The sequence below is a fragment of the Conger conger genome, chromosome 3 (assembly GCF_963514075.1).
Source record: "Conger conger chromosome 3, fConCon1.1, whole genome shotgun sequence".
NCBI classification, from domain to species: Eukaryota; Metazoa; Chordata; class Actinopteri; order Anguilliformes; family Congridae; genus Conger; species Conger conger.
The window spans coordinates 10,440,631-10,459,708 of NC_083762.1; the positions used below are offsets into that span (position 1 = coordinate 10,440,631).

At 45.7% G+C, this 19,078-nt stretch overlaps 2 protein-coding genes across 3 annotated transcripts in view; both read right to left on the reverse strand.

The window, feature by feature from the left end:
* Positions 1 to 11,785, reverse strand: part of wu:fb13g09 (ATP-binding cassette sub-family C member 5) — a 33,984-nt gene extending 22,199 nt beyond the window's left edge. Inside the window, exons 1-9 of the mRNA XM_061235038.1 lie at positions 11,494 to 11,785; positions 10,188 to 10,377; positions 9,484 to 9,639; positions 6,742 to 6,889; positions 4,812 to 5,045; positions 3,755 to 3,928; positions 2,875 to 3,022; positions 770 to 918; positions 520 to 627 (exon numbers count right to left, since the gene is read on the reverse strand). Of these exons, the coding sequence (XP_061091022.1) occupies positions 520 to 627; positions 770 to 918; positions 2,875 to 3,022; positions 3,755 to 3,928; positions 4,812 to 5,045; positions 6,742 to 6,889; positions 9,484 to 9,639; positions 10,188 to 10,366 (1,296 nt within the window). The 5' untranslated portion in view covers positions 10,367 to 10,377; positions 11,494 to 11,785. The remainder of the gene's footprint in view (positions 1 to 519; positions 628 to 769; positions 919 to 2,874; positions 3,023 to 3,754; positions 3,929 to 4,811; positions 5,046 to 6,741; positions 6,890 to 9,483; positions 9,640 to 10,187; positions 10,378 to 11,493) is intronic.
* A 5,928-nt stretch (positions 11,786 to 17,713) lies between these two features.
* enox2 (ecto-NOX disulfide-thiol exchanger 2) overlaps positions 17,714 to 19,078 on the reverse strand; it is a 161,515-nt gene continuing 160,150 nt past the window's right edge. For both annotated transcript variants that reach the window (XM_061235097.1, XM_061235098.1), the window contains exon 15: positions 17,714 to 18,626. In XM_061235097.1, coding sequence (XP_061091081.1) covers positions 18,495 to 18,626 — 132 coding nt within the window. In that variant the 3' untranslated portion in view covers positions 17,714 to 18,494. The remainder of the gene's footprint in view (positions 18,627 to 19,078) is intronic.

Genomic DNA, 19,078 nt, shown 5'->3' on the forward strand with positions numbered 1-19,078 from the left:
TTTTTACAGTATGTGATAAACTTGCTGGAGACGTGAACTGATCAAACAGTGGGGTGGTTGATGGCCTCCCAGAATTAAATGGGAGGCAGGACGCCTCAGGATGCCTAAATGCTGGTGTGAACTGGCAGACCTCTCATACACAGGGAAGTACAAAGAGGGGTGTTTTGATAGTCCACCCACTACATGATCCATTTTGTTTTGGGTACAGTGTATAAAGCTGGTGTCAGAACATTGAAATTGATCTGCCTTGCTTTATCCTCTGTTTTATTCTGTAAAGGAGACTTTGTATCTTTGCTTTGTTAATAAATTGCTATTGATCTAAACTTTAGAACTACAAGTTTAACTTTTCAAAGGACAAAATTCTTATCAAGTGCAGGGTGTACAGATGAGAGCACAATGAGAGCATTACCCTTCCACTGTGGTACAAAACAAAATGCTGACACCGTGTCTGATTCTGTGTTTGCTTTACTTGTTTGTTCTGCTTGCTTATTTATTTATTTATTTATTTATTTACTTTACCTGAAATCGCTTCACTGCCACCGAGCCTTCTGACAGAGAGCGTACTGCTAAGGGCGTGACCTTGAGGGCAAAGGTCATGGAGTTGAAGACAGCGACGACAGTGAAGGCCTGCGGGGGGGGGAGGGCAGGAGACAAGGGAAAGGGTCAGGTGGCCGAGGCCTACTGTCACGCCGGTAATCCCAGGCCTGGGGCAGGCCGCTCACCCTACTGTCTGAGGCCCGGGGGGGGGGGGGGGGTCACGGGGTCGTACCTCAGCCGCTGTCAGGTCGTAGCCCAAAGCCATGTGCAGAGTAAAGGTGCACACGCTGGCGATCACCACCACGATGGGGGCCACGCCCACTGTCAGGCTCTGCACTGAGCCCGCCTGCTCCAGAATCTTCCGCTCCTTCGACCGGATCTCTGAGAGAGAGAGGGAGAGAGAGGGAGAAGGCAGGGGGTAGCGGAGGGGGAATAGTCAGGTGTTTTTGTGTGGCTGATTACTTTTGAAATACCTTTATTTGAAACGAAATAAATTAGTAAATTTCACATGCTAGAGAATTGAAATTCTCTAGCATGTGACATCACATGCAAATAGCAAATGACATCACATTTTGGGTCATTGTTTTTTATCATTAATATATACACATATATTATTATTTTATTTAATATTAATAAAAGCTCAAAAAATATTTATGTTGCAACGATGAAAGAGAAAGAAAGGTCAAAGGAGGAGGTCAGGGAGGTCTCTGTGTTTATCTATGTGTGTGAAGGTGTTAGTTGGTGCATCCATTCATCATTTTAAGTTCACAGTTGCCCCTGCTGCCAAAGTATTACATGTCTGCTTTGTCCCATGAGCCACTACACGTGGGCTTGTCCATTCACAAATTCATTCCATCTACCCTGGCCCTCAGCTAGCAGACAGTATATCTGTTACAGCAGAAACCTTATTGCACACATGCTCAGGAAAAAAGAGTGTGTCCTCAAATGCTTGTTGCTAATATTCATCCATCTCTCTGTGGATCCTGAAATCAGGTCGATGGCTGAAGCCAGTGCTATGCAGCACAGTATCGACACAGATCTCCAACAATCGGGGGCAACATTGGCTCCCTGAACAAAACACCTAACCCTCAAGTTCTCCTGATGAACTGGTTGGTGCCTGGCATGGCAGCCAATTGCCGTTGGTGTGTGAGTGTGTGTGTGAATGGGTGAATGAGAATAAGAATTGCACAAGCGCTCTGGATAAAGGCGCTATATAAAAATGCAAATGCAGACCAACATATAAAAATAAAGGTCACAGCTTCAACTTTAATACATTCTCTGATATGTACCAGCATATAGCAGGAATACGTTGTTAATGAATAAATTATTTCCTGAGATGACTTCTCAAAATCTTTTACCTCTCTTTTGAGACATATCAATATGTTGCACTGGCCATTGAGTACAATGAAATCTAATAGATGGACTTCAAGCTAATGGAGTAAACTAATACACATTTGGGAGTAGGGCTGCCAGATGCCCAGGTTTTGATGGGATGTACGTTATTTTTATGTATTTGTACAGGCCTGTTTTGTGGTCCCAACCAGACAATGTAATGTACGGTCCGAAAAAGTTCATTTGGAAAAAAAATTCAAATGAACCACCCCCAGTCCATGATCCATTCCGCTAGTCTGATAGTGAAACCACATCCCCCTGGCCAGCTCCCAACCTCATTTGTGATTAAATCCGGCAATCCTACAAGTGAAAGAATCAGAGAATTCCTGTTCCTGTGGATTCATTGATATCACAGGACTTTGCCAAGAAAGCAGAAGCGAGCATGACAAAGCAGAAAAGATATAAACATCTCGGAACACAAGATTTAAAAAGCCAACCGAGAACAGGAACTGAAAGAGGTGTGACCGTTGCTAAATTGCCATGTGAGAGGCTAACTGGATGCATCAGCATTAAGTATAGACGCATCAGGGCACCAGGCGTTGACCTTTCACCTGAAGCTTGCAGTCCAGTGGTTTCTGAAGGTATTGCAGTTTATTATGCCTATGGTGCCAAAAAAGCAAATTTCCTCATTGATGTCCATTCAAAACTATTAATTTATACCCTTGCAAAATGACACTACGTTTAAACTAAATTTCTTCACACTAAGCTAATTACTCTCCAGGGATCAATTTTCCGAGCTACACAGAGGAAGCTATAAGATTTAATTCCTATTCATCTCTTCGCCTTTACCCAGTATGCATGGTCTGGTGCCAAAAAAGCCCAATAATCAAACTTTTCAGCATCCATTAACTGGCTTCATGTGCCATTAAGCAGCTCCCATGGGAATCCACAGAACCAGTAAGAATCTGTCTCCAGTTCTCGTATATCTCCCCGAGAGTGACTCACGGTGGATGTTGTGGGCGAAAGCGGACTCCCAGCAGTACATCTTGATGGCCTTGATGGAACTCAGGATTTCGTTCATGAGCCGCACCCGCCGGTCCGACACCAGCAAACACTTCTTCCTAAAGTAGGCGGTCAGACGGGAAGCGAGCGTCTGCCGTGGGTAAGAGGGAAAAAATGGTGAAGAATCACAGAGAGGAGTGCAGAGACATCAATAATGTAGTTGTCAGGATTAGCACACTACACGGTTTGTTTGTTAATATGCTCATTTAAGTTCAAGAGTTGGGTCTAATCGGATGGAAAGCCTACCATTCATTGACCGGAGCTTCTGGTAGAAATAGGAAACGCTGACATTTTTTAACATGAGGCATGTCAAAGCGTCAATCTAGCAAACCTGGGTCAAATACATAATTGCTTTGTATTACATTACATTATTGGCAGACGCTCTTATCCAGAGCGACGTACAGTTGATTAGACTAAGCAGGAGACAATCCTCCCCTGGAGCAATACAGTGTTAAGGGCCTTGCTCAAGGGCCCAAAGGCTGTGCAGATCTTATTGTGGTTACACTGGGATTAGAACCACCGACCATGCGTGTCCCAGTCATTTACCTTAACCACTACGCTACAGGCTGCCTCAAATTTAAGATTAATTAAGATTAAAATTGTTCTAAGTGCAAACTCCACCTTCCAGTCCGCTTGGTTGGTTCAAATTCAATTGAGCACAGAAAAGTATTTGAATCCAAATCAATTACCTATTTTGCCCAGGTCTGCAATCAAGTATCAATGCAGTTCAATCCATTTGAGTCCAGTTTCAATCGAGGGTACTTGACTGGACGGATATGGGGGGGCGGGGAGGTTCAATGTTGAAGCGTGTCATGGGACATACCATGGAGGGGTAGAAGAAGATGAAAATGGCCGACCCCACCAGCGCGGTGGGGCCCAGGAAAGTGCAGGTGTAGGACAACCCGAGGATGGCCACCAGTGGTCCCCCAGCCAGCAGACACCCCATCGTGGTCGCCTCGAAGATCCTCTGGCCATCACTGGAGCACATGTTCACCAGCTGCAGAGGCCCAGAAACAGTGGTCATGGTCACTTAAACTGCTCACTTATAATTACAAACCAGACCAAAAACACCACAAGAGTGAACCTACAGCAACCTTCAGGACCCTCGTATAGTATCTCAAATTAAATTAATATCCCTGATTTAAAATTTTCTCCTAATTCCGAATGCATAAGTTTGACTCCACCCCCTATCACACGACCCTTTCGGCAAGTGTCAAACGGCAAAAAAAAGCCGTTTCTCTGTGTCGTGCACCTCTAGAATTTTATTATGTCGCAGACAATGTGCTGATTGAGACAGCTAGATGGAACACTGAAATTCACTGCCATGGATAGGCTTTGCAGTTTGCAGCCTCATTACCAAAGAGACTACAGAATTCTTCCTACAGACCTTTGCCACAGTACAAACCAAAACACATGGTGCAACACTGTAAATAAGGGACTTGTCAAACTGGTCATGCAAAAAGAGATAAACCAGGCTTAAGCCCCTATTATCACAGCAACATTCTTGTGCAGACAAGCGAGTGCCCACCTCTGGCATCCAGGCTGCCACCCACTCACTCCTTCCGTATGTTTCAGTCCACTGTCAGTCTACTGTATGTCTGCTGATCTGTGCAGTCATTGTTTAAATGGAACTGGTCTTGGCCAATTAGCCAGGGAGACACCTGCCGACTTAGCCCTGGAATGCACTTTCACGCTATTTTTAGATTAACGCAACAATTAAGCGTGCTTAGCTAGTGTTCACCTGCGGTGACAGTTCTTAACCGTTGACTAAGCCACCTGGATCAACAGGTTCGGCAAGCAAATGTAATTGGCTAAATGTAAATGTGACTTTCATTAAGAGATCACGCCTGGATGAAAACCTCCCCCCACCCTGCACTCACCTCTCCGGCGCTGATGTCTTTGGTGCTGCGGAGGCGGAGGATCTTCTGGAAGGCGAAGGTGAGCGTAGCCCCCCGCAGCCGGACGGCGGTGCGGTAGTTGACGGCCCAAACCAGGGCCAGCGACCAGGAGCGGGCCAGCTCCATCAGGAACACCCCGCCCACCAGAGACAGCCCGAACAACACCCGGGGCTCCGGGCTCTGAGAGTACTCCAGCAGAGCCCGAACGAGGAGCGCCTGAGGGGGAGAGAGAGAGTTCATTTGTTTCTAACCGCTCATGCTAATCATTCAAATATTGTTATTGCTTTGGGAATACAAACTGTAATGTTCTGTCATTCCAATAAAGCAACTTGAATTGAATTGAATTGAATTGAATTGAATTGAATTTAATTTAATTGAGAGAGAAAGAAAGAGAAAGGAAAGAGACATAGAGAGATAGTGGGGAGAGGGACAGAGAAAGAGAGGGAGAGAGAGAGGGGGGGAGTTTTTATTGTTCAATATGTATAGCCATTAGGCAACAGCAAAAGCGACAACAATAAAGAAAATACCAAACCAAAATTAACAAAAAGCAGGAAAGAAAATGACAGAACAACTTGAAGAAAGAGAGACAAGAGAATGAGAAAGAATTGGATGAAGGAGAGAAAGATGAGGAAAGGGGCAGGAGAGTGGCAGAGACAGCATAGATGAAGGAGAATCAGTGGAGAAGAAAACAGCAAGTGGAAGAGGTGACGAGAGAAAAAAAGCAGAAAGACTGAAAACAGACATAAAAAAAGAAAAAAAGAGGAAGATAGCACAAACAAAAAAAAATCCAAAAGCTATTACTCCAAAAACCCCCAGAAAACCACAATTCCCCTGCATGCACGTGTAAGATCTGCTGTGATAGCGTTAACAATGGATGGTGTTTAGATAAGCTGCAATTCCTCCAAACCACACTTACTGTAAAACACACAGCAGCCATGCCAAACAGCAGCAGAAGGGAACAAAAGGGGGGACTGTGCGACAGGTAAATCTGCCTAATGCTATTAAACGCACATTGTGCGCTGTTTACAGCAGCAGGTAGTGCACAGAGTCACCGAGGAGGAAGCAGGGAAAATGAACAATGGCCCCACTCAATACAGACCCAGCAGGGGCAGGCTAAACTCAATTACACTGCACTGAACAATTTATAAAACCAAGACAAATCCCCAACAAGAACTAGGCTACGATGCAGCTCCCTCTGCACATTTTCCATTGGTACAGTGTGTTTGATACCTTTTTAATCAAATTTAACAGCGGGGCCGAATGGAAAAAAGAGGTTATAAAAAAGCGATAAATTAAAGCAACAACCTCACTCGGACCCAGGGGAGTAAACAGCCGGAATGACTGCCTGTTTACTTTATCTACAGTTTCCATGTCCACTTTACTTTGACTGCTTTGGTTATCTTATTAGCACACACGCCTTTATTGGGCAGTTTCTACAGAGTCATTTTGTGCTTTGCTGATACAGTAGTGAAAAGAGAGCAGAAACAGCACCTTGTTTTCACCCTGTAAGCCAGTGGTGCTCAACTGTGTGCCATGGAGGGCCGAGAGTATGCAGGTTCTCATACCAACCGATCACCACACCTGTTGATTTCACAAATTAATTCCCTTCTCTCTGGTTGAAGGTGTGTTAATTAGCGAGATCAGCTGGTGTAGTCATGGTTTGGAATGAAAAACCCTCTCACTCTCAGCCCTCCATGGCACACCCCTGCTCTAAGCAATTTTACCATCAATAACCATTTTGAATTTGCTGGAAAGTCAACATGAGGGACATAAAAGCCATCTTATGGTCATTTAGCAGCTGGGAGACAGTTATGCTGAGACAGTCAGTCAGACAGTGGAATAGGAGAACGTTTAATGTCCCAAAAAGGGGGGGGGGGGTGGGTGAGCTTATAGTCCCAAGGACAGAACTCACAGGCCCGATGAAACCTGCTACCATGGTGATGAGCAGGGAGAAGATGGCCACCAGCATTCGGGTCTGACAGAACCTCCAGCACACACGGGCCAGGGAGGCCTTCTCCTTTCCCCGAGCCTTCAGCTCCTCGTGCCACAGTGTCTCCAGCCTAGTACAGGGCCACCCGGGGAGGGGGGGGGGGGGGGGGGAATCTATTACCATGTTGTCACAACACCAGAAGGAGACTGCAACGGGGGACCCCTGAACTGTTGACACAGAGAAAGTGAAACACAAGGCAGCGACCATGTATGGCAATCACAAATACGCAGCTACTGTAGATGTTTATGCGAGCTCACTCAGTGCATGTCCCTGCTTGTCTCTTGCTCTGCCAATATAAAGACTTCTCGGCCATTTCGCTCAAAAAGCAAAGGTCATTCTCCTGTTTTTCACTTCCCTGACTGGACACCGTGTGCTGGAGGGGCCCCCGCCTTGTCTCAGATTACACATTCTCATGGATGTTAAAGTATGAGAGAAATGTAAAGCACATCTGGCCTTGTTTAAAGCTTAAACACAGTTAATGCTGTGATCTGAGCGGCAGACCAAGCTCAGGAAGGACCAGGTTCAGCAGGGCTGCAGGCCACAGAAAGAGCCAGAGGACAAATGTTAAAATGGCGGAGGAGAAATTAAGACTTCTCACGACAGAGTGAGGATTTAGCCTCAATGCAAATGACAATGCTCAGTTTCCCCTAGTGACAAAATGCCAAGTGTTCACTAAAGGCAATTTCAGGATGAACAAGGTGAAAGAAATTAAGCAAACGCAAGAACAGATAAATTGATTGTTACTGCCATTCCAACTTTTCCTCCAAATAAAGTAACTCTTCTAAAGGTGTATATCTTACTGCAAGTAAAGGCTCTTGAGTGCATTTATGGGTGAGCAATTTTCTTTTGCCTTGCGATGGAAAATAGCCAAATGACTGAGAAGTAAAATTACTTGCTTCAGTAGTAATTACGCGTAATTAAGTCACTATAAAAGTGTAAGACAGGCGGTTTCCCAATCCCTCCTGTAAATGAACAGAAGCAAACCCTGCAGTTTGTTCGGAGCCTAGTTATATCTTTACTATTTTCTGGAACGTTCTCCTGATTCCTTTTCTCCTTCACTTCGGTGTTTTGGAGATGGATTACATAACTGTTCTGGACACTCGAACACGTGTGAGAAGTCCAAATACCCAATGCATCTTTCTTTCACAGGCACACACCTATGACTCCGTAGCATACCTGGGGTGCGTTTGGCTCGATGCCAGAACACTTCAAAGACAAAATAGCAAGTCTGGAGGAGAAGTATAGCTTCTTCCCATGGATATGAATTTACATTTTAGCAGACCCAGCACAACTGGAATCAATGCTGGCAATGCACTAGTGCACTGTAGAGACAGTTTATAAATTCACCAAGAACAAGAACAGTACAGTTAACCCCCGAGAAGTGTCTCCCCTTGTTGTGGGCCTCCATAACCTTGTCTCCCCATAATCAGTACCTCTGTGTTTCAACTTCCACCCCCTATGTCAGCTCAATTCTCTCCCCCCACCCCACCAGATCTCTAATCACCCCCCTCCCCAGCTGTGATGTATTTGTTCATGGCAATGATCATTTGGTCCTTTGTGTCCATCGCGGGACAAGTGTTGACATTCTCCCTCAGTTGTTGCTTCTTGTTGAACTGTAATTGGGGAGCAGACCAACTAGATCCTCCACTATATGAAACAACCTATTCAAAACAAAGAAGTGTGGACGCATTCATTTTTCTACTAACAAATGTATGGAGGAATAAGGGTCAACACTTTTCACAATTCCGCACAATCCAGCTGGAACATATGTGTTTTTCCCTCCTGAGTTTTTTTTTCACTCAATCATAAAGATGTGCAAGCGATGTGCAAGTTTCCCCCTTTCCTGACCCCACGGCCAAGTGGAAATTTGGATTTGGAGCCATTAGCGTCTTGGTTAATGGCTCTTAGAATCGCATTAAGCTGGGCTGCTTCCATTCAATCATTTGTCTCAGAAGACGGTCCAAAGGAGCGGCGCTAATGACATAACTGTACTCAGCAGGAGCTGAAGCCCAGACAGCCACTCTCTAATCTCTAATCCTGCCTATTAATAACACCCTCCCTCCCCACAACAACTCTCCTGCTGCATGATGGGTAAGAGGGTGCATTGCATCATCATCATCAACATCATCCCCCTGACAGTTACCCATAATCCCTCTGCTCAACCTCCACCTGAGTGATGCGTATTTTACGGAGGTCTCTAATGGATGCAGTTCTACATTAAACAGCACAGAGTAATTTGATTTACAAATATTTCCTGTTTATCCAAGCCAGGGCTGCCCAACCCTGTTCCTGGAGATCTTCCGCCCCATAAGGTTTTCATTTCAGCCCAAACTTGGCACACGTGATTCTAACGATTAGCAGCTCAACAGATTTCTTTTGTTCAATGAGATGCGCTTCGGGTTGAAGCGAAAAACTACAGGATGGTAGATCTCCAGAAACAGGGCTGGTCAGCCTTGATCTAAAGTGTATGTACAGCAGGAATACTCAATCTTCCCCAGAAAGGGCCAGTATGGGTGCAGGCTTTTGTTCCAGCCAAGCAGTTACACACACGATTCTACTAATCAAGGTCCTCATCAAAGGCTATAATGGTTGATGGGGAGAATTAGGCCTGTAACCTCTTGGTTGGATGTATTTATGTGCGGGAGCTCGGATTGGGTGCCTCACCTTTGGCAGTTGGTCTCAGAGGCCTCGTGGCAGGACAGGCCCCAGACGTCCTCCATGCTCAGGCCGGATGTTCGGTAGGCCCTGAGAGCCAGAGGGGTGAGCCAATGGAGGGTCATGAAGGAGAAGAGACCTGCATTGTCCACCGGGTGCTGGTGCCTGCAAGAGAGAAGCAGACCGGTCCAGCCTCCACACACCTGGGTGTTATGTGACGGGGGGAGAGAGCAAACTGGCCCACGGGAGGGAGAGAGGAGACTCCTTCACGTCCCCCCAGGCCCGCGTCGGGAGATGAATCACGGCTCGGTGTTTGAACAGGGCTTTCGCAGGCCCCTCACAGAAATCTTGGGGAGCAGCGAAAAGCTCAGTGGCGACACATCGCCATGGCGGCGCTCAAACAGCCGAGGTGTTTCACTCTCAGGGGGGGTCAATAGAGCCCTCCTGCTGTTCTCTCACTCTTGGGAGATATAGGTAACTCTTTTGGATTGAAATACTTTTCTACACATTACTGGGCTTGTCTGATTTATTGGAACCCACTGTATATTTTACCTTCAAAAACTGCAAAGCCATGCCTTCTGGTCAACTGGCTGGCTCAATTGCACCAGGCAAGATCAGTCGAGCGCAGAACAGTATCTGAATCCAAAACAATGATGTATTTGACCCGGGCCTGCTCACGCCGAAAAGCTGCAGGCCAGAGCGGCGGACCTTACTTGTGCGTGACCCTGAAGGGTTTGAGCAGCTGCAGGCTTTTCCGATAGCGGCCCTTCCTCTTCACGGCCCTCATCATCTCCGCCTCGACCTCCTCTTCCTCGGGTTCGGGCGGGGTCTGGGGGGAGGACAGGGACAGGCCCTCCACCCGACCGACAGACTCCAGCACATCGGGATGCATGGCCGCCCACTCTGGTGAAGTCAAATTTTTAAAGCTTAGAAAGAGCCGGGCAAGGAAATACACCCCTCTGGCCCTTTTTCGCCGCAGCGCAGAAGTTGTCGAAACAGACCTGTCTCAGGTTGCTGAGTCACTCCAGAGCCTCTGCGCTTCTGGGAAGAGCCTCGCTGGAAGGCAGCGCCCCGGATCGTACAAATATAAACCGTTTATCTATTTAAAGATGCCTGCAGGCAGCTCTGAGGGCGTGCGAGAGCAGGGACGGTCGATACACGAGCCGGCCTGGGCGTCCGCAGCCCAGAGCCTGTGCCACTGATCCCACTGTGTCCCTGCACCGACCGGTAAGGTCAGCGCGGCTCAGCATGTGCTACAGATAGATCTCCCCCGGGAATGCGTCCAAACACCCAGGCTAAGAAGGCCCCAGTCCCGTTAGGGGAAAGAGACAGCGTTTAGTTCATTATTGATACATGGCTGCGGATTGGCACCCTCTTCAGATGCGTGGCACAGTAGCCAATTATTGTTTGTTCACGTGGAGGTGGGTACAAGGCTAAATGACCTTGTGTGGGAACACGTCACTAACAGGAGTTACAAAGTCCCGGTGAAGTAACCATAACTATCTTTTTTTTGTGTTTGTAATACATGGAAGACAATGTCAGGGCAGATGCAAATAAATAAATGAATTCATTCATTCATATTGTATTTCATCAGTTAAAAAAAAAAAGAAAAGTTTACTTTTTAACTTTAAATATGGATAAACGTGTATATTTTTCCCCACCCAGAAATCATCCCATCTGACTAAAGAGAAAGCATACATTGCGTGTGATTATGGCCAAATTAATTAGTATTGTATTAACAGCTAATTTTAGTAGTAAACATAACTGAATTAAAACTAAGCTGAAATTTCTAATTATTTTATATATGCTCCTTATTTTCACAGCGTGATGACATTGATCTTCGAGCAGGCAGAAAAACTTTTTTGTTAACTTTGCATGCTCTGTCTATCCGTTGAGCCGTTTGTGTACAGTTATATGCGCCAAGACAAATGACAGATGTATGGAAGCGATCGTGAAAAAATAAGCATGTGGATCAGAAAAATGCAAAGATAAAATAATAACAACAATAATAATACTTACTCGTGGTACGTTACTGCAGGTCTTCTTCCAATGTCAGTCAAACAGTTCTCAGTTTCAGGAAATATAATTTTGCGCATCCGACGGACTGACATGAAGCATTACACAGACCAGAGTTGATTTATTAATCATATGATATCATCCGGTGTCCGGTGACTTTATTATTTTAAAACGGCCATTGTTCAAAGTCCAAGTGTACAAAAAATATGTGCTGTCCTTATAAAACGCTGAAGAATGACTTGTGAATTGCTCGACAACTTCACCGACCAGCATTATGTACCTATTCGGAGCTCAGCTGTTCCTCTTCTCGCGGAATTCCCTACGTCAGCATGACGTAATCGACATACAGCCAACCGTAGCGTTGCTTGTACCGTCGCCCGAGCAACGGAAATAGTCAAGACAAAAAACACGTGGTAAGAGGCTGCTTCAGTGACACAGCTATATTTGGCCAAACCCATAAAGATAAAAACCGTCGCAAATCCACCGCCACTTTGCAGCCTTACGCAATGGGAACTAACGAGTTGAAGTTGTCTTATTCTACAGTTGAGCAGATAATAGTGTATTTCAAGAATCAGTGTGAATTTGCCTTAACCCATATTTTCTTGAAAAGAAAGCCCACTTGATGAAACCCACTTGATGTTGTTGATAAAAAAGGAGATCTAGAGAGTGCATTATAGTGTAGTGTCATTTACCAATTTCTGGGCAGTTCTGTATATACATATATATATCTATAAAAAAAGATCCTCTGTGAGAAGAGCTACTAATCAGTAGACTTAGCTTGAAAACACAATGATAACACTCAACTTTTCTAAATTGTGCTACACTGACCTCTACTGTTTAATTGGTCTCTTCTGCACCAGTGGAATCTCAGCTGAATGTAGTTGCCTAATGTAGTTGCCTAATGTTGAAAGACAGTGTTTTTGCTGTATAATCGCTCAGATGACCAGTGTGAGGAATATGGACAGTTGAGGTAAAGGCATTGCAAGGAAGTTAAATTGCACTATATAGTAAGTAACCATGAGTCAAAGGATGTGTTTTTACTCAATATTTGACAAACAATTCTGTTAGCTCTTGATGTGAACTCTCACTCCTAATGAATCATGACAAAGCCATTTTAATCTTTCCTGTTGATGAAGAAGTTTTCCAGCCATGTCTGAAAATAGGGAGTATAATTCACTTAATTGGATAGTTAAGATTTGCCCTGCCCACACAGGGCAGTAACATGTTTTTTGTTACCTTTTATGTTTAAGACCACACCACAATATAGTAATATAATCCCACCCACTAGTCTCTCAGATCCAACAACAGCTTGAAACAGACACACCTAAGCTGCCCTGAAGATCATTGAACCTTTAAAGGGGTATGATCAGTAACATGTGAGTAGAATGTTCTTAATTCAACATTCTAATGATGATGTAATAACCAATACTGGCAATGGAATAATATGAGTTCTAGAACACTGACTCGGAAAAAAACCCCCATGAAAAATCAAATCTTTAAAGGGTTAATTTATCTCACTTCATGAGCACATTTGCTGAATGCAGACGATCAATGAACTGGACCCGGACCGTGTTCATCAATTTCCCTGCGGTTACACAATCAGGGAAAGAGATACGACTTGGTTCGGGCCAAGCGGAACAGCAGCAGCGTCCAGGGAGTCAGAACTGAGGGAGGAGGTGCGCTGAGGGTGCACCCAAAAACAAGGGAAAGAATTCAGGGGCCCGGATACAGGCACAGCCTGCCAATGAATGTGGGTGCGTGCACCTACATAACACCCATGGGCTTTGCAGTAGTGAAACTAGAGGCCACTACATCTCCTTAACAGGCTGTAAAATTTGTTGTTATCACCCTCTCCCAAAGCCAGACAGAGCAAGGAGGCCCTAGCCTCTATTGTCTGTAGATACCTAAAGGTTGTTCCAAGCTAATGGAAATGATCACAACACGGAACCATCATTTTAATTACTGACAAACCCATGTGGATAAATGATCATGTGCAATTTTACAGCACAGCAATGTAGCATTCTGAGTTCTTTTTTTTCTTTTTTCTTTTTGTACCACTAAAAAACAACCAGGGAAATTTTGTCCTAAATGGGGTGGGGGGTTTGCGGGGGGGGGGGGGGGGGGTAGTTATAATATTAAGCCTAAGGGCCTCCTCATTCACTTGGAGCTATTTTGGCTGTCAATGTTGATTTTGTCCTTGCTATTCTATTCCCTGTTTTTTTCTTTCTTTCTTTTTTTGTCAAGCTCAAAATCAAAACCCATTAGGAGGGAGGCCATGCCACTGCAGATCTAATGAGTCTGGCAGTTCTCTGAACTTCATGGCCGATGATGCAGGGAGACGTTTACATAGAGCAGGCGGACGCTGTACATTTAAAGAGAGCCAACGATTTGGATATCTCCCTTTAATCACACACACGCACATTTACACCGAAAACCTGTCTCACACACACACGACTCCTTCCAAGAAAAATACAAAATAAAAATAAAAAGGCATGGCCCTCTGGAAAAAAGGTTTTATTTCTAAAAATACATTTTTCAACAATACAGATAATCACCGCCTGTACAAAGTATCTCCCCCTGGAGAAGGCCGGGGATGGGCAGAGATGTGAGCTGAGACTGCAGCTCATTAAACGCAGCTGAGAGGCTGCCCATCTCCAGGAAATCTGGACTGCTGGAGACTCACAGCAATTACACCTGGAGAACACATTACACTTTGTGATTCCAAAAAAAAAAAACTGAACAGAAATAACATTATCACCACCATCAGCTTTCAACACAAAAATGACAACAAAGGAAGTCAAAGGACTTCTTTTTCAATCTACTTTTCACTCTGTCAAAGTGTTTTCTCAGTTTGTGTATATAAGTAACTGATGTACAAATAGCAATCAGGGGATAGACAGGTGGTGATGTCCCACGCAGAGCTCATTAAAGTGAAATCCGTCGTTAGGTATAACAAACAAGACAATCAAAGCCATTTGTTTTAATGTGAAAGTTGTACGTCTGTCTGCAGTTGTTATTAGCAGTTGGAGCATTACACCTGTTTTACGATTGACAGCGCTCCTCTAATTCCCTGACACCTCTGAATGGATAAAACAACAACATGACTATAGACAAAAAAAAAAAAATCCAGCAGTTTCCCTGAAGAAACAATTACTCACAGTCTCACCATCCCACTCAATTATGAGAAATAAAATGCTTAAACAGCTTCTCAAAAAAATAAAACTGTAGAAATACTGATCTGCTAATGTGGAGCCATTCCAGCTGCCTGCGAGCAAGCTGTTGCGTAGCTTTAATCTTGAGATTGAATATAAATTTGCACATTCAGCATATACATTAACAAAGTAACTGCTGTTGTGCCACCAAGACCAAATCCAGTCGTGCTGTAGTTTTAAGTACAGGTTTCGGTAATATAACACCTCTCACAACACTTAACTTAGTGGGCAGCACACTGTACGTGTGTGAGCTGGGGTTCGGGGGGTGATTACGGTGTGATATTTACGACCAGCAGGGGGAGATATTGAATCACCAAGCTGATCTCCCACATACAGGTTTAAGGCTCAGCTTCAATCTTAATTCTGTCTTTTATGACACACCCCTATCACAGCGGCAGCTGCTGCAGGAACCTTTCTCTGTCTCTCCTGATTGTTCGTCAAACAGACGGTGCCTGTTCGCCATTGTATCCCTCTGGATGGCGGGACGGGGCGATTTTGGATTTTGACAAAGGCTTGTTCAGTTCCCCTGAGCAAGTGGTGTTCAGGGTTTCAAAGACACAGACAAACACCATTCTGAGCACTCTATCGCTAACTCACCAGTAGGAATTGGCACCCCAATTTAACCTGTCTGTCAATTTGCTACAGGATGGATCTTCGCATTGCGTTAAATCACGCAGGAAACAATCTAACTTTCCAGTGGTCCGCCAATTCATTAGAGCTAGCTCTATTGCTAAGATTCAAGTCATGTTCATATCTAATCACGCGCGGGAACATGAGGTGTATTAATTGGGAATGATTTCATATTTGCAAACTCCAGGGATTTCGAGTGTTGACATCTGCGTCCTATTTGTGCGACGGAGGTAAAGTCCCAGACAGGTGTTCAAGGACCACTTTAACATCACTTCCTATGTTACCTGAACACTTCGATGTGTTCAGGTAACAAATTCGATCTCATAATGCAAATCTCCACATGAATCCATCTCGACAAATAAACGATACTTGACATTCACTGCAAACTCAGGTTTTCAGTCTTGTACGTCCCATTACCTGTTATGAGTATCTCTAGAACTAGAAAATCTTAGCTTGTTTTAAGTTACAATTTGCTTGACAAGGGACATTTTCTTACCCCATTGGCAAATCTTGAAATGGGTCCAACTGTCTCTGGCTGCCCTGGCTGCCATTGATAATATTTTTGTCTTATCTAGCAAAAAAGTAAGATAAATAAGATTTGATGTCTAAATATAACACACAAATACTTGTTGGGACTGACTTATTATTTGGTTTTTGCAGTGTTAGTAATCCTCTCTGACAGAGAACAAGAAAAAGCTTGCCAAATGGAGAACAGATCTTGAAGGGAGCGGCTAGATCAAATGAGAGTGAGGGCTTCCCATAAAAGCCCCTCTTAGGAAAGCTAAATTATGAATGCTTTGTTTCCGTGGCTCCAGCGAAACACGCCCTACAGGGAGGCTCATACGGTAGGTGTTGGAAATACCGATCCTCGAGCCAGAATGAACCACACTCTGAACCTGCTGCGTCAACACAACTCATCAGAGAGGTCTGGGGAGCGGTGTTTCGCCTGATTTGCAGAACAAAGACGAAGCGTTCCCCCCGGCCCCGGAGAAAGCAGGGGGACTTCATGTACAGATGTCTCCCCAGAGTGTCGCTGTGCTTAAGTGCATGTTGAGAGCATTCCTACGTTTCCACTGAAAATAGCGAAGAAAAAACAGGACGTATCCGTCTGCGTATGAAGTCCTCCTGAACACACATTTTTCTCTGTACATTTTGCGTGGAACTGTAGAAACACGGCTCTTCAGATCACATCCAAAAAAACAGGATGAAAAGAAGCACTGGAGGATGTGTGTGGAGAGCTCTCCATGTCTGCGGTGAAAAGGAACAGGTCCAGCAGTGAGAGAGGAGAACAGGCCCTGCGGCAGGCAGTGAAAACTCCAGGTACAGACGAACATCACATCCAACCCCACTGATAACAAACCACACACAACCCGCAAGCTTGTTGGTCAGACTCCCCCGTTTGACTGTATAGCTGCAACACCAGCAAACTGAAGAGGAAGCGAACATCAGGTCACGGAGGACTGGGAACAGTGGGTGAGGAAAAGAGATGGACTCTGCAGAGTCTTTAGACTGCTGTGGTAGTCCTGATTCCTCAGTCCCCAAACCCCCACGCATACACTCGCTCCTCAGCGAAGAGCACTGATCGCGCCCTGAGGAAACGCAGAACTCGTGTTCTGGTCGGCTGATTTTACCGTACTCTGGACTATAAAAAATTTACTCAGAATTTATACACCAGAGCCTGTGCTTCAGATTGGGGGGGAGGGGTCAGTGAAAGGGTACACTCATCGCATATTATTAATTCAAATCGTAAGGGGCGAGGCAGAGACGAGCATCTGAACTCGATTCTCGTGGCCTTATGAAATGGAGAGGGCGGGGGCTGACACGAGCGAATCGCGTGTAACGGACATTAGCTCTCCCAGAGCTACAAAGTCCTACAAATGGCACACCAGAGTCAGGGAAAGGAGCGCTCGGCTTCACAGCTACGAGCGTCTTCAGCGCTGGGGGCAGGGGGGTCGCCGGCTTCAGGTACTGTGTCACTCGCACCCGGATAAAAAACACAATGGTAAACCAGCGGCCAGTGGGCCAATGGGTGGAGAGACAGAGACAGGGCAGTGGCATCGAGCCGTTTCGGGAACCACTCTGAAAGCCACAGAAAGCGCTGATCCCACGACACCCCCTGGCCTCTCTTTGTTACAGCCGAAATCATGACTCTCTCATCCGCACACAAATAAACACAGATGGCCTTTCTGCGTTTGAAAATGACTAATAATAAAAAAAAAACAACATGATGGAAAAGTACAGACAGAAAAAGGCATTCGGAGATGAGTAACGAGTCTAACTATATTTTCCCTGGGAGAGGACACACATTGGGGAGATATGGGGGGTGTGGGGGGCCTCCTGGTTATGGATGGGATCCACACCCTCTTCCTCTCTTTCTCTCTCTCTCTCTTTCTCTCTGTCTCTCATGAAGGCGAACACAGTCGCCGTGCCGTTGGTGTGCGGAAACCGGGTCACGGTCCTCGGGGCCCAGGGTTAGGGCCGAATCTGGAGGCGTTGGGCGGCGTGTCTGGAGGAGCCAGGCTGGAGCTCCCCTGCCTGACTCAGGGCCTCCCCCTCCTGTGCAGGCAGCTCAGACCAAACAAGCCGTTTATCACAGCGGCCATGTCACGGTAACCTTTCCCATCATTCCGCTTTTATCACAAGCCCTCAAGACCCTTTTCACAAGTTTAAAATGAAACAAGACCTCCATTCTCTCTTATCGCCACCCCTCTTTTGTTTACAAAGTGAAGTCTTTCTTTTTATTATTTAGACATGAATTGCTTATATAAACGAAAAGCCACTACGGGACAGTTAACATCCTGTACAGATAGTGAAGAAATATATTCATATGTTATTTATATACTTATTTACAGAAGGAAAAGAAACGGGTGAGACAAAGAAAAGGACGGTTGACAGAACGAAGCCGTGAGCAGACCCCGGTCTTCTGCGCTGGCCCACTTGGTCCCGCTCCGGCTGGACAGACAGACAGTGAGGCCTGCAGTCGGACGGACGGACGGACGGACGGACGGGCGGTGTCTCTCGGTACCAGGCCCCCGCCCGTGTGCTCCACGTTGTCCCACAGACAGGACCGGCACACTCAGGCTCAGGCCATTGGCAGATGATTTTGAAAGCTCCCCCTCCCCACCCTCTTCCCGAGGTTCCTGGCCCTTGGTGTCGGCAGCCCTAGGCGGTTTTGATGCCCTCGAAGCCGCAGAACTTCCACCTCTTCTCCAGGCTGGCGCCCACGCCCGTCAGCTCCTGTCGGAAGGTGCAGGGCAGCCTGGCCAGGAGAGCTGCCACCTCGGCCGTGCTGATCTGAGGGAGCGGGCCCAATGCAGGCAGCGTTAGCACCGAGGCGTCTCACACTCCAACACTGTCACTGTTATGACATTAAAAGTAAAACAAAGTTTCGACCCACGGTGGATCTTCGTCAGGTCAAACTAAATCAGGTGATCTAGGCCAGGTGACTGATTAGACCGAAGAGCCTATGTACATGGGTGGGCAACTATTAGTTTGACCTGACGAAGATCTACTACGGGTCGAACTATGTTTGATACTATTAAATAATTATATTGAGTTTGGGCGTGCACTACATGGCAGCAACATTGCGAGAACGTTTTGTGTTAGCCAGGCATGCAGACAGTTGTAGGCTCAATGCCAGCGAAGGCTGTCACACGTATCCATGGTGACAGGAGACTGTTGCTTGATGTGGATCTCTGCTAAACTTCTCTGAACCGCTGGGGACCCATTATAATACTCAAAAATCT